The sequence below is a fragment of the Acipenser ruthenus genome, chromosome 38 (assembly GCF_902713425.1).
Source record: "Acipenser ruthenus chromosome 38, fAciRut3.2 maternal haplotype, whole genome shotgun sequence".
NCBI lineage: Eukaryota > Metazoa > Chordata > Actinopteri > Acipenseriformes > Acipenseridae > Acipenser > Acipenser ruthenus.
In genome coordinates this window covers 3,989,994-4,004,427 of record NC_081226.1, presented here as the reverse complement: position 1 = coordinate 4,004,427, position 14,434 = coordinate 3,989,994, and the positions used below count along the sequence as shown (strand labels likewise).

The 14,434-nt window shown below is 41.1% G+C and overlaps 2 protein-coding genes across 2 annotated transcripts; one reads left to right on the top strand and one right to left on the bottom strand.

Annotated features, from left to right (window-relative positions):
- Positions 1-22: 22 nt before the first annotated feature.
- Positions 23-6,453, bottom strand: LOC117964805 (E3 ubiquitin-protein ligase TRIM69-like). Its single transcript, XM_059008906.1, has 6 exons — positions 6,219-6,453; positions 5,597-5,692; positions 4,859-5,092; positions 3,975-4,072; positions 3,400-3,515; positions 23-3,047 (listed from the first exon to the last, which is right to left on the bottom strand). The coding sequence occupies exons 3-6, from the start codon at positions 4,964-4,966 to the stop codon at positions 2,461-2,463; spliced, it is 909 nt and encodes a 302-aa protein (XP_058864889.1). The 5' UTR covers positions 4,967-5,092; positions 5,597-5,692; positions 6,219-6,453; the 3' UTR covers positions 23-2,460.
- A 772-nt stretch (positions 6,454-7,225) lies between these two features.
- LOC131706949 (proline-rich transmembrane protein 1-like) lies at positions 7,226-14,028 on the top strand. The gene is made up of 4 exons (XM_059008907.1): positions 7,226-7,943; positions 10,719-10,996; positions 12,007-12,201; positions 12,922-14,028. The coding sequence occupies exons 1-4, from the start codon at positions 7,925-7,927 to the stop codon at positions 13,090-13,092; spliced, it is 663 nt and encodes a 220-aa protein (XP_058864890.1). The 5' UTR covers positions 7,226-7,924; the 3' UTR covers positions 13,093-14,028.
- The last annotated feature ends 406 nt before the right edge of the window (positions 14,029-14,434 follow it).

Genomic DNA, 14,434 nt, shown 5'->3' with positions numbered 1-14,434 from the left:
TTAGGGTGCAACAGCTGTGTAGGTAATTGAACCTGCTGCTGTATGTACTCAATGGTTTTGTAGTTTCTTAAACCAAACATAATATTTCATTGGTCACGTTATTTGAATTACAAATTAGCGTCTGGTAATAGGGGGGAAATCATCTGACATGTTAATTGAAAACTTGAATAGAAACAAGAACATACATTACTGCAAGAGGAAGCTGTTTCATCAATGCAAAGGTTTTATTTTAGTGAGAAAACAGTCGCACACCATAAGAGACAGGAAATGGGGACCCTGCACAGCTCATACTGTATTGCACTGTAAGGTATAGGGACAACTCTCTATTTGTATTTTTAGGATTGAGAAGACAATCTCCTCCAAGGTTGAAAACCTGGTCTTAAGTGAAAGGATAAAGGCTAGTCTAGTGCATTAACATTATTATTTGTTTATTTAGCAGACACCTTTACCCAAGGCGACTTACAGAGACTAGGGTGTGTGAACTATGCATCAGCTGCAGAGTCACTTACAACTATGTCTCACCCAAAAGACGGAGCACAAGGAGGTTAAGTGATTTGCTCAGGTCACACAATGAGTCAGTTGCTGAGGTGGGATTTGTACCGGGAACCTCCTGGTTACAAGCCCCTTTCTTTAACCACTGGACCACAAAGCCACATCTAATGCTTACTAAATTCCAGCAAGTTGCTTCTTAAAAGAGTCCTCAAGGTGTTGGGGAAGTGAGGCGGGGAACCACATTAGCGCTGCACAGGCTTCATTTCACAGCGCTTGTCATATGGGCGTCAGTGTACAGAGCAAAACTATTATGCTTCCCCACCTCGCATGTCATGATCAGCATTGATGAGTCTGGATAGCTAGTAAGCATGTCCAAACATTATCCAAGCAGAAGCTATAATAGACAATCACACAGAACATTTATAACAAGATATTAAACAGGTACAACATTAAACATTCATATATATATATATATATATATATATATATATATATATATATATATATATATATATATATATATAATTACTTTAATAATAAGACAAAATCATAGCTTTGTTTCTTTCTCATTATTGAACAGAGATCACATTTTAACCGTTTCCTCAAATTACTAATACAGTAATTATCAAGGTGCATTAGTAAATGTAGTACATTAGTATAACAATTCAAACAATTTAAATTTCACTGCAACGTGCTGCTGTTCCTTCAAGTTCATTGGCAAGATTACTGTCAAACAGCCAGAGAAAGCTGCAAGACTGGAGGTGCCGCCTGACTCGTCTCTGCGGATACACCACCTGCACACAGAGGATGCCGGCCAGTATGAATGTCAACAACATGTAAATGGAATGCTTTATAAAAGAGGAACTCCTGGTTTTCTGACCCTGCTCACCAGTATCTTTATTTCAAGTGTCACAAATAAATATTTCACTCATATGCAATTAACCTGTTGCTAAAGTTTAGTTCCATTTTAATAAACAGTCAATATATATGTCATGAATGCATGTGTATCTATCATTAGACGTTTGCCACTTGAGCTCATATTTCATATGGATGTTGAGTATATTTGAGCTCATATTTCATATGGATGTTGAGTATATTTTTTGAGACTTGGTAATTTCCTGCTGCAGTAACAAAAAGACATACAAAGCCTGGTAAGTACAGCTACTAATACCCTATTTACACAATCATCGCATTTTGAAAACGTGATTTTGTATGGCAGCCATGTGGTCTGAATGAATATTATTTAGGTAGTGTGGATAGTTGGTAGAATAATATCAGTTACTCTACACACCAGCCTTTTTCTTTTTTTCTTTTTTTATTTACTGGAGCAGGAAACTACCAACTCTCAAAACCCATACTTAGCGTACATATGAAACATGAGCTCTAATGATAGATACACACATGAATAGCATATCTATTGACTGTTTATTAACAGTAAGTAAACTTCAGCAAATGGTTAATTGCATATTAATAAAATAATTATAACTCTCAAAATAAAGTGTTACCAAAGTAACAATTATTTGATCTGCATAACTAAATACTAATGGACGATTACTATTATTATCATCATGCCTTAATTCTTCTGCAATTGCCCAAAAATACAAACCCTACTTCATTTACTTAATTCATATTAATGACTTCCTGGTACCCTTGCTATTGGTTCCATTGTAATAAATTGGCACTTCAGCCCATTGAATTCAGTCAATATTATTAACTTATCAGCTGCTGAGAAGAGATCTGTTACACCTAATGAGAGGTAAGAAAACAGATTCTCAAGCAGTTGGTACTCCCTTTAAAGGGAGGGGCAGTGATTGTGGTGCTAGTGCTAATAAAAGATAAGAAAATAGATTTTAAAGCCTTGATTAGCGCTCCCTTAAAGGGAGGGTACAGATTACGTTTCTCATGCTTTTAAAGAGGCAAGAACATTTATTTTAAAGCACTGGTTAGCACTGCTTTGAGACCATGGAATCAGTAACAGCATACAGTCAAGGGCTCTGCATTTCTACCTGCTAGGTAGGGACCAGGGTTGAAATAGGCAGCGATGCCTTTAGCAAAACACTCGCTGTGGGTGTAAATATGGGACATGTCATCGGCATTGTAGAAAGAGACCTGAGCCTTCTCACAATCTAGATACACTCCCACCTTCCTGGGCCTAGCCCCGGGCAAGATGGGAATATCTACTGAAAATGCGTTGATCCTGAAATCCTTATCGCCGCTGAAAACCAGCAGGAGGTAATTGTGTCTGCTGAAGAAATGCACAACCTTCTGGTACCACTTGGTCTCCCTTTCCTGAATTTTCTCCATCTTGATCCCCACTGCCCAGTCGCTCTTTCCCCCCACCTCCACCTCCCAGTAGTGGCTCCCGGAGGTGAATTTCTCCCTGCTCTGGGCGTGCAGCCCCTGATCGAAGCGTGCTTCTGTTTGGACTACGGCCGGGGGAGCATGGTGGTGTTTGTGGAGTTGGTCCTGATCCCTGTCGATCTGCCTCGTGCTCAAACCATCGAGGGACACTTTGAGAGACAGAGAGCAGTCTTCCATTGTCAAGCGCTGGGGGACTGGAAAATAATAAAGTCATCCATCACTTCAAAAATGACAAGGTAAAAGAAACTCAAGCAGACAAAACTGTTTGGCTATTCTTGCTCAGTGTGACGAGTGACAGATATTGTAAGCATCTTGTGTTTGTTAAGTGGATCTAGAAGTAAAGATGACACTGTTTTAGGGGTGTAATGATATACTAATGTCATGATACAATAGTATCGCGATATGCAGGTTGCGATACGACAGGTATCACAATAACTTCCACTCAACTATAAACTCAGAAGAAACTTTGCTCTCTAAAGAGCCCCCTCTCTTCCCTCCCTCTGTGATGGTGGAGCAAAGAGAAAGAAAGTATTACAGCACACACACCTTTACGGATCACTTTTAACATTTCTTTCCAAATGAAAAACTGCAAGTGTGTCTCGTAGGGACCAAGTGATAAAGAGCCAGGGACGACACTCAGGGTTTTCAGTTTGGATTCATATCTGTAAAACATAATTATAACAGACAAGTTAATAAACAGACATCCCCATCACATCTGTAAAAACCAAAACGTTTTAACAATTTTAGAATACTCAAGTACATCTTTTGCCATACAAACCGTCAAGCTTCACAGCACTCTTGCCCACCCAAAGTGCTCATGGGAAGACACACATAAGAGGCAACTGTACATATTACTTATAAACAAGGCAATGGATGGACAGACCGACAGGAACCTCCACAGATCCCCAGAATAACTGAACAGCCTATTCCCCGATAAGCCATGGCTGGATCTTAGTGCACTTCACATTCCCAGTGGAATCCATCGGAATTACACCATCTGCTTAGTTTCACAGCTAACCCCCTGATAACCCCATATAGGTGGTTTAGTTCTACAGTTCAGGAGATTCCTCAGTGCTGCGAAACTGATCAGAGCAACGCCTGAGCCCCTGGCTAGAGCTCACCCGCTGACAGTGACGATCTCCCATTCATCAGTGGCAGGACCACAGGGGGCTTTTTCTTTCAGCTCTTCCATGATGGGGGACCCTGTCTCGCTCCACCACTATGAAAACAGAATGTGCTGGATCAGTTTAGAGGTTCTAATCAATCGTTTTCTCATTTGGGAATCTTGATTTTACTCACATTTTCTCCTCAGTTTGGATTGCCCAAACTGAGCGTGCCACGTATGATCCAAAAACAGAACACGGGCAAAATAATGTTAGAAAATTGTTAATTACCTCTATTAGCACTTATAATCTTCTCAGACTGCTCTAACTCTCAGTTCCTAAAGTTTTTACTGAACTTGTGAAAAAGGCCTTCCGTTTTCTTGCTCCATGTTCTTGGAACAAACTTCAGGAAGAACTGAAACTTACTGTCTTGAAATCTAGATAGCCGAGACATGTTTCGTTTTGGCCGGTGCTCCTAAATTCTCTTGTAATTTGATTACCTTGTTTGTATTGGTTGTGCTTATTTTAATGTGTGTGTGTGTGTGTTTCATTATATGCCACCTTCTTAACCAGGTCTCCCTTGAAACAGATTTTAATCTCCACAGGACATTCCTGGTTAAATAATAAAAAAATAATAAAAATAAAAATATTCCAGTGTGTCTAAACTCAGTCCAGTTCACTGTATCTAAACTCAGTCTAGTTCACTGTATCGAAGCTCAGTCTAGTTCACTGTATCGAAGCTCAGTCTAGTTCACTGTATCAAAGCTCAGTCTAGTTCACTGTATCTAAACTCGACCCTGTTCACTGTATCTAAGCTCAGTCTAGTTCACTGTATCTAATATCAATCCAGCTCCCTGTATCTTTAGGACCTCAGTCTTCCTATATTGCCCGCAGTGCTGCACCTTGAGGTAAGTGACAGACTGTGTGATGCTCTGGGAATCCTGCAGTTTCCTGGCCTGCTCAGTCCTGTCTCCCAGCTCTCTCTGGATCCTCTGCAGGTTCCTCTCCATGGGCTCCAGAGCCCTCCGCTCGGCTGCTTTCAGATCTCGCTTCACCTCCTCCTCTCGCCTCCGCAGAAACTCGTGCAGCTCAGCAAACTGGGTCGTGATATCTGCCAGCAGCCAGCCAGACCTGTCCTGGGGGCGCAATGCAGAACCACTGTTTTAAAGGAATGCTGACCTCTGCTCCACCAGCACAGAGCACATGGAGGCTCTTACTGGAAGTGGATATTCAGCAAACTAGGCTGTGATATCTGACACCAGTGCAAACGATACACTTTTCTGTCGACAACACAATGCAATACCCTAACCGTAACAAACTTAAATTTAGTGAAAATAATTTGTTTTTCTGCCAAAAACTGTAGTTTTTGACTGACAACTTTAAATACGAAAAGCAGATAAACCATGATTGAGGCTAACCCTATAATAACTTAAGTTTAAAATTGTAAAGTTTGAATATTGATCTACAGGTTTGGTGCTGCATCACGACACACACATCTATTACAATAGTATACATCACGCAGTGGAAGGGTCACAGTTCATCCACACACACAGCGACACACTTGACCCATGGTGTAACCGTGGGAGGCTGTTCAGACAGTAGAAGAGCCTGCTCTCACACCACAGAACAAACCCACTTGCCTGGATCCTTGAGAGTTCAGTTTGCTGATCCTTTTCCACACTCTGCACTGCATCGTTATCACCCAGAAGAAACTGCAAGGCTCTGTTTAACTCCTCCTGTGTATAATAATCATCAGAATAATCAAAATAATAATAATAATGTGATATTTGGAACAATTGTAAGTTGCTCTGGATGAGGGCGTCTGCTAAGAAATAAATAAATAAATAAATAATAATAATCTAATGTACAACTTGTTGGTCCTTCATAAAACAGCATTAACAGCTTGAATAAACCTACATATACCAAATATATTTCAACACAGTAATGGCAAACTGTTAAGTCTAATATATATGTTTTACTAAATTAACAATACATTTAAATAAATCAAATGCTTGGTTTTAAACATAATAACAACAACAACAACAACAGCAGTTGTAATAATAATAATAATAATAATAATAATAATAATAATACTATGCCGATAATTGCTGAGTTGCTAAAACTTATTTTTGGCCATGAAGAAAAGCAAAAACACTTGTAATAATTGTTGAGAAGTTGTTTTTGTAAATCGAGAATACACCTTCAGACACCTGTGTACCCAGAGTGCTGCACTACACCTGCTCTGCAGGTAAACTCACTCACCTTACAACTTTGTGCGGCCTCATTTACTGGTTTGAAAGTGTGGCTTTTGTGCTGCCTCTCGTCTCGGCAAATCAGGCACACCAGCTTTCTGTCAGTTTCACAAAACAGCTTCAACTGTTCGCCGTGTTTGCGGCAACAAAGCTCCCCGTTTGAAAGCTGGGGCTCTGAAATCCACACTCCTGCGGGGGTGCCGTAGGGCCTTGGAGCTCGCACGGCAGGTGTTCGGTTAGTTTCAGCTCACGAGCCTTGTCTGCTAAATTTCTCAAAACTCGGTTCGGCTTCAGGCTCCCTGGACCCGAAACGACGGCCCTGCATTCAGGGCACAGAACCGAACCTTGGTTATTCATGTAACCCAAAATACACGCCCGACACATGTTATGACCGCAGTCCAGCATAACCGGGTCTTTAAAGAAATCCAAACAAACCGGACACTCCAATTCTTCAGTTAGTGATGAAGTCGACTCATTCCACGCCATAATGTATCCGGTGGTATTGACCTACACTACAGCCTACTTTATTGTATTATTGTTGTTGTGGTTTGCCGAATAAGTTCAACTCGAGGTAGGCGGCCGCTGTTTAGTTTCAGTTTCGCTAAATCAAGTGACTTATCCCTGGCAGTTTCATCAACCAGTGATATTGTGAAGTGCAAAGTGCACAGGCTGGACAAATAAATGGAAACACCTGCGACATCTAACACACACTTTTGATATGATAGACAGACCGAGTAAATGGCCAGACGGCTTCAGAGGTAGAAAATGATCTAGATTTTTTGAATATCAATACATTTGGCTTTTTATTACTGCGGTCATTTTAACTTTAGGCTGTAAAATAAATGTAATGGAAATGACCTATATATAAATGTGTTGGTTATGTTTTCAGTGGATGATAATGTTTTAAAAGCTATTTATTTTCTTACTTCTTACACTCTTTGCTGTAGTGTATCGTAACATATCCTACGTGCAACGGAGCGATCTGATTGGTTGTAAAGGTTACCCGTCAGGCTTGGTGTAGAAGGGCTCTCCAGGGGTCCAGTCCCCGAGTTGCCGTATAGCTCCCATTCAGTACCGGCGCTCTAACCATATCGCTGTTTAATATATGCACTGTAACGATACATAGGACATACGTCATTCGGGTTGCTGCACCATAAGTGCCCTCCAGGAGAGTGTGAGTACCCACGAGAGTCTTTGCCAGGCTTCCTGACCTGGGATAGGAGCACTTATAGCCAACTAGGATTTGTTTATTTATTTTTAATAATAATAAGTAAACTACAAAGTTAATTACGTAATGTCAATATGATATAAGCCATCTAATACAAAGGAATTATATCACATCAATAACTGGGTTTGATTACACTATATGATATATTCTAGAGTATATGCAGTACAATTAAATATTACATATACACGAAAAGCGGTCCCCTGTAGACCAATTACATTTTTTAAGTATGTATCTCTTTAAGACCTCTTTACAATGTAATGTATTCAGTCTAGCGTTGTGCTAAGCAAGAGAGAGGGCGAGGGAAAGGGAGAGAGAGAAAACGTTTTTTTTCTATTGCAGTGGAGGGGAAAAAAGGCTACAAACGACCACTGCGATTTTTTTAATTGGCTGTAAACTAGAATTGAATTCGATCGGTTTTGGGTTTGTGGATCGCCGACTGAGGCAAATTATCTGCGGTTTAATTACAGAATAAAAGGCTGGTTCAGACAATGTCCAGAGAAAAACACGGTAAGCGATACGCCTTTATAGATGTATTTGTTTTTTATTGTTTCCAACCTGTAGTATTAATTCAGATACCATCGCATAGAAATGGTCTTGCTTTATTAATTAGCTGCAATCTGAGCTGTTGCCTGTTGTGTGCGTGTAGTAACTAGTATTGACATGATTGTATTATAAGCGACATGCGCCAGTGCTCTGTACACGGTCTGTATAATAACATGCCAGGCTACGAGGTCTCTATCTGACAATTATGTAGCCTAGTAGATATTATTGGTTTCGTGGGCGGTCTGGCGTTTTCCATATACCAATACACACGAGTGTTGTGTTAAATATTTAGTGTGTCAATATGGAACCAAACACAGACATACCCATTTAGGATTGATGTCATTCGATGCTAATGTTATATCCAAAACGGTGTTCGTTATGAATAATTAAAGGAAAATAAAGAATGATAAGATACAGTTATTTTGTGCATGGTCTGTATATTTAAACATTTAATTACTGTTGTAATTACCGTGTATTGTCTATCATATTAATGCCTCCCGTATTTACAGTAATTTCAAAATACGCAATTCAGTGGGATAGCCATCATATTTTATATGTACTTGTTTACATCTTCCTTTCCCTCTCTGTCTTTCTCTTCCCCTCCATTTATTATCACCTCATCTTTCTATCTATCTATCTAGGCTACTGTATATGCACAAGAGTAAATATTAATCATGCCTCATATTTGAGGATGGTCAGATTTTCATCCAAAATATGCTGATTATGGTAATGTTTCATAACACATTAGCGATGCTATCTTCTCATTCCTTTAGGATTATTATATTTGAGTGGATTTATATCTGCTTCTCTCTAGTAGATAATTGATAAACGGATAACTCACTGTTTTAATAATTAGCTACAGTGTTTCGGCTTCCACTTTGAAAGAATCCGTTTTCTTAATTACTATCGTTGTCATTATTCGGTTTTTTTATGTTTTTGTTTACAAGAAATACAATCTATCTATTAATTGTGTATAATTTTTTAAACATCAATCTGCAACATTTTAATTAATACCAGTGCAAATAATATCAAACATATCACTCTGTCAGCTGTGTATACTATTAATAACAGAGCTGAGCACCACTCACACAGGGTCAGGGGGCTTGTGTATAATACATTTATATCACTGTGTGCAGTATCCGCATTCCAGGTCTGTTATATAATAACTCTCCATGCTGCTCTAAAACATACTGTAGCACTGCTGTTGCCTTAAGCATATGCATGCAGTTGGACTGATGTATAGACAGACAGGCAGACAGATAAGCACACCTTTAAACAGAAAGACAGATAGACACACAAACACATACAGCTGCTTATATGCACAGACAGACAGACAGACACAAATAGATACAGCTGCTCATATGCACAGATAGACAGACACACAAACAGATACAGGTGGTTATATGCACAGACAGACAGACACAAACAGATACAGCTGCTCATATGCGCAGATAGGCAGACCAACAGATGGGAATGAGCAGATCATCTAAGCCAGTGCTGCCCAAACCCAGTCCTGGAGAGCCCCTATCCAGCAGGTTTTATAGGTAACCTTTAATCATCAATTTCTTAACAGCTGGAACAATTTCATTGTGATCAATTAAGCAGGTGATTTATTAAATGAAGTCATTTAGAGATCATTTGGTACAAAAAATTAACTACCCTTTTCAGCCCTCAATGGCCTGGATTACATGCTGGGAAAATGTCATGACTTATCTGTCTACTGTCATGACTTATTTAAGGTGGTGCAGCTGAATTATAATGTTAGATAGTTTTGGTTTGTTTAATTTAACAAACCAAATTCCTGCTTTGAAACTTCATGTTGTATTTGATTTTTGTATAATGTATTACATTTGTATTCATACATGAAACTAAACCTAAACCAAAACTAACTAAAATTGTTTATCCAGACCGTACCACCTTAAATAAGTCATGACAGTAAACACGTCATGACATTTTCCAGCATGTAAACTGCCCAATGACCAGAGTTCCCTTAATTGAACAAGTTATTTGCTTAATTGATCAATAACTTCCATGTGTTCCCAGTCTTCCATGTGATACCAGAAATTAGCGATTTAGGGTGACTTACAAAACTTACTGGATAGGGGCTCTCCAGGACTGTGTTTGGGCAGCACTGATCTAAGCAGATCAGAATCCACTTTGAATTACCTGAACCTGTAGAATCCCAGTTGCCTGCTTTCTTTTAAAAGCTTCCTTCCTGGGTCCAAAGAAATCACATGATCCAGTGACCTTTCGACTCTGCTAGCACAACATGATGCTTGGAAAGGTGTGTCCTTATATAGAACTCATAATTAGCAGTTCAGATATATTTGAATTCAAGTGTAATTAATGTGGACCGTTGGTCTCTAATCAAGGTATAGTTCTTTCTTTGTTTTTTGATAAGTGCAATGAGTTTTGATTTGATTTGAAACTGTTTCTAGTATCAAGCTAACAATGTGGCTGAATCCTGATACACAGTGGATCACATGTCTGTCAAATGATTACATTCTGAAACATAAGTATGATAAATACATGCATAATTGACCTGTAATTACAAATTACAGTTACGCAGGTGCGCCAAGGTTCAACTGCAGTGCAATTACAATGAGATTGTAATTGCACTTAATTAAGCAATTGTAATTGACCTCAGGTCTGGTAATGAACAACTTATTAAGCTCCTTCCCTTCGAAGTGAAGGAGGGTGGTGAGTGTGAATCTGTCTTTCTCTTTGCTCTTGTTCCAGGTTTGGGAGAGGGGTATTGTCAGATGTCCCCTCCCCCCTATATGCCCTGCCAGGACGTCCCCTCCTCTAATGGGGTCCAGCCTCAGCCTCACTACCCTGCCCCAGAGGGCTATGCACAGGGGGACTGCCCCCCTCCCCAGGGCTCTCAGAGGTACACCGTGCAGACCCAGGGGGGGTCGGGGGGGGACGGGCCCCCAGCAGGCTACGTTCAGCCCGGGTACCCCCTGCAGCTCCAGCCCTGCACAGCCTACCTGCCTGTCTACCCCATCGGGGGAGCTGTAAGTATATACTAGCTGGACTGCATAGACTGCACCAAAAATACTGCATGAGTAAAAACCATTAGAGTCCTGCATAGAGAGATCTGCAATATAACGAGCCAATTGAAGGGGGGGGGGGGGGCGGGGGGGCAAATACCATGTTTATCATTCATTTAGCAACCTGACAGTTATTATTATTATTATTATTATTATTTATTTCTTAGCAGACACCCTTATCCAGGGCGACTTACAATCGTAAGCAAATACATTTCAAGTGTTACAATACAAGTAATACAATAAGAGCAAGAAATACAATAACTTTTGTTCAAGTGTGACAAAAGTTCCTACCTTATGAGGACTATTTTTAAAATAAAACTTTCAATTTAGGAGTATTTACGTTAACCCCAACTCTGCGTTAAATGGAAAACAATGCTCATAATTGCTATAAAAGTGTGTGTGTGTGTGTGTGTGTGTGTGTATCTCTATCTCTATCTGTGTCAGTGCGTGTGTGTCTGTGTGTGTGTGTGTGTGTGTGCGTGTGTGTGTGTGTGTGTGTATACTGTATCTCTATCTGTGTCAGTGTGTGTGTGTGTGTGTGTGTGTGTGTATACTGTATCTCTATCTGTCTGTGTTAGTGCAGAGTTGGAAATAAGTCCAGCCTCAGCTTCCATCCCTCCAGTTTATGTGCCTCTGTGTATATTTCTGTCTGCCTGTGTCATTGTGTGTGTGTGTATCTCTGTGTGTCTATATGTCAGTGTGTGTGTGTGCCTGTGTGAGGATCTCTGTGTGTCTATATGTCAGTGTGTGTGTGCCTGTGTGAGGATCTCTGTGTGTCTATGTCAGTGTGTGTGTGTGTGCCTGTGTGAGGATCTCTGTGTGTCTATGTCAGTGTGTGTTTGTGGTGCCTGTGTCTATATCTCCTCTGACAGTGTGTCTGCCTCAATCTGTATTACCCTGGGCATGATCAGACCTTGAATAGTCTTCATTCCACTGATTGATTTTCTGATGGACTGTTGTTCCTGTTTCTACAGGGGCAGCCCTACCTCCCTGGCAGTGGCCCCCAGCCCCCTGGCATGGCGCAGGGGCAGGTGCCGATGCAGTTCCCCCCGGGGATTGCTCTGATGGAATCTCGGCGCCCACCTCACGATTACCTGCCCATCGCCGTGCTCACCACAGTGTGCTGCTTCTGGCCCACCGGCATCATCGCCATCATCAAAGCAGTGCAGGTGAGCAGGGGCGCGGTTCCGAGGGGTGAATGCAATGATTCCATCAACTCCTGGCATGACCGTTCCATTGCAGTGGGATTAGGAACGTTTTCAGTTTGCATGCTTTATTTTACTGTTCCTGTTACTGTTTAACTTCCTAAGTCATTCATCTCAGCGGTGCCTTCGGGGTCAGTCATTAGGGGATGCAGCTGGTTGACAGTTTCACTCTGAAGGTGACATGACCAAAGGAGGGCAGGTTTCTTATCAGAAAGGATGGTTTCTTTAACCTGGTCTAGCAACAGATCCTGTTTTAAAATGAAATTATAATAAAAAAAATAGTGCTACAGGTTTAGTGCTAATAAGAGGTCAGAGAATAGATTTTAAAATCTTGTTTACCTCTCCTTTAAAGAGGAGCAATGATAATGTTGCTTATGCTAATAAGAGGCAATAAATGGATTATTAAATCTTTGTCAGCACTCATTTAATTGGGGACATGATAAGGTTGCTGGTGCTCATAAGAGTTAACATAATGGATTTTAAAACCTTGGTTGGCACTTCTTTAAAATCTGATAATGTTACTAGCACTGAAATAATACATTTTCATACCTTGGTAACCATTCCTTTAAGGGAATAATGTTGCCATCGCTAATGAAAGATAAGAAAACGGATTGTCCCTTAAAAGGGGATCCTGGATTGCCAATGCTAACAGAGCCTTGTCTGTATCTGTGCATCTCACTGCAGGTGCGGTCAGCGGTTGCCCGCGGCGACATGGTCTCTGCGGAGATCGCTTCTCGGGAGGCGCGGAACTTCTCGTTCATCAGCCTGGCAGTGGGCATCTCCTCCATGGTGCTGTGCACCATCCTCATCGTGGTGGTCATCATAGCCTCCCGGCACGACGAGTGGGAGCCCTAGCCACAGAGCAGCTGCAGCGATCCCAGTCCCCCCCTCCACCCCCTCCCGCTGACCTTCGGAAACTGCACCCCGTCCCTGGCATCTCGGCTTACGCTTCTCCACAAGCTGGAACAGGATCCTGACTCTGTGTCCTCACCTGGTTAGGCAGCTTCATGCTCCATTGCTCCACAGGCTAGAATAGGATGCTGATGGCTGTTTGGAAGCCAGTTTCCTAATCTCCATGATGTCCTGGTCTAGTCCTGCCACAGCAAGCCTACCCTCGCTCTCCCGGATGTTTCCGCTGCTCCCTCCTCCCTCTTATCCTTAGGAAACTGCACTCTCTGTTGACCATCTTGGATCTTGCGTCTCCATAGGCTAGAACAGGAATTTGAGTCCACGCTTTGAGTCGTGATGGAGTCAGTTTCCTAATCGCGATGAGAGAATCAGAAAATATAACAATCTTCAACCTTGCCTACAACCTCACAGCTTCCTCCTTTTGTCGTTGACTGGACTGCAGTATCCAGAATCCTCCGGCTGATTCTTTTGCTTGGCGTAATCCTGCATCACACAAGCAGTCTTTCCTTCGTAGGGTTGTTTCCCAAACATTCAGATCATTAGGGTGCAGCATGAACGGTGAAGGGTGCCGGTTAGAGAGTAAGGAATGAGGAGGGCATGGTTCAGATGTAGGGTGTAGGGCAGGGGTGTCAAACGCAGTTCCTGGAGGGCCGCAGTGTCTTGTGGCTTTCGTTCCACCGAAGCTCTCAATTACTTAATTGGTCTAATTATTGATTAATTGGACACATTTAACACTTCTCTCCAGGCCTCATAATGTTTTATAGGTAGTGTGCCTTGAATCAAAGTGGATTTGAGTCATCAACTGTAAAAGACCTTGAAAAAATATTAAACATGTCCAATTGAACAAATGATGGATCAATTAAGTTAATTGAGAGCTAAGTTGGATAGAAAACTAGTGGCCCTCGAGGACTGGAATGTGACACCCCTGGTGTTGGGTGTTGTGTTAGGGTGCAGGATTGAGGATGAAGGGTGATGATTAGGTGCAGGCTGTATGAAACTCATCCCCTTTTCTTAATGCCTCTCCTGTTTTATACTACGCTTATAGAAATTATATATATATATATATATATATGTAATATATATATATAATATACACTAGTGTTTTTTTACTATTATAACAACCTTGACTTGCATAAAGAAGGAAAAACATTGAGTGAAATAGCTCCCATCACTTGATTTTCAAGGTGTGGTATCTGAAGCATAATCAACAAGTACAGAGAAAAATCATCTGTAATTGACAAAACCAGGACTGGAAGACCCAAAAACCTGTCTAACAAGGATGAGCAAT

What these genes read in the sequence shown, in the direction of transcription:
- LOC117964805 (XM_059008906.1), bottom strand. Translation starts at nt 4,966, where the DNA reads ATGGAGAGGAACCTGCAGAGGATCCAGAGAGAGCTGGGAGACAGGACT. An exon ending in AGTCTGTCACTTACCTCAAG is followed by an intron (nt 4,073 to 4,858) that starts GTGCAGCACTGC and finishes CTGTTTTCATAG; the next exon opens with TGGTGGAGCGAGACAGGGTC. An exon ending in GTTAAAAGTGATCCGTAAAG is followed by an intron (nt 3,048 to 3,399) that starts GTGTGTGTGCTG and finishes ATTATTTTCCAG; the next exon opens with TCCCCCAGCGCTTGACAATG.
- LOC131706949 (XM_059008907.1), top strand. An exon ending in TCTACCCCATCGGGGGAGCT is followed by an intron (nt 10,997 to 12,006) that starts GTAAGTATATAC and finishes CTGTTTCTACAG; the next exon opens with GGGCAGCCCTACCTCCCTGG. An exon ending in CCATCATCAAAGCAGTGCAG is followed by an intron (nt 12,202 to 12,921) that starts GTGAGCAGGGGC and finishes ATCTCACTGCAG; the next exon opens with GTGCGGTCAGCGGTTGCCCG.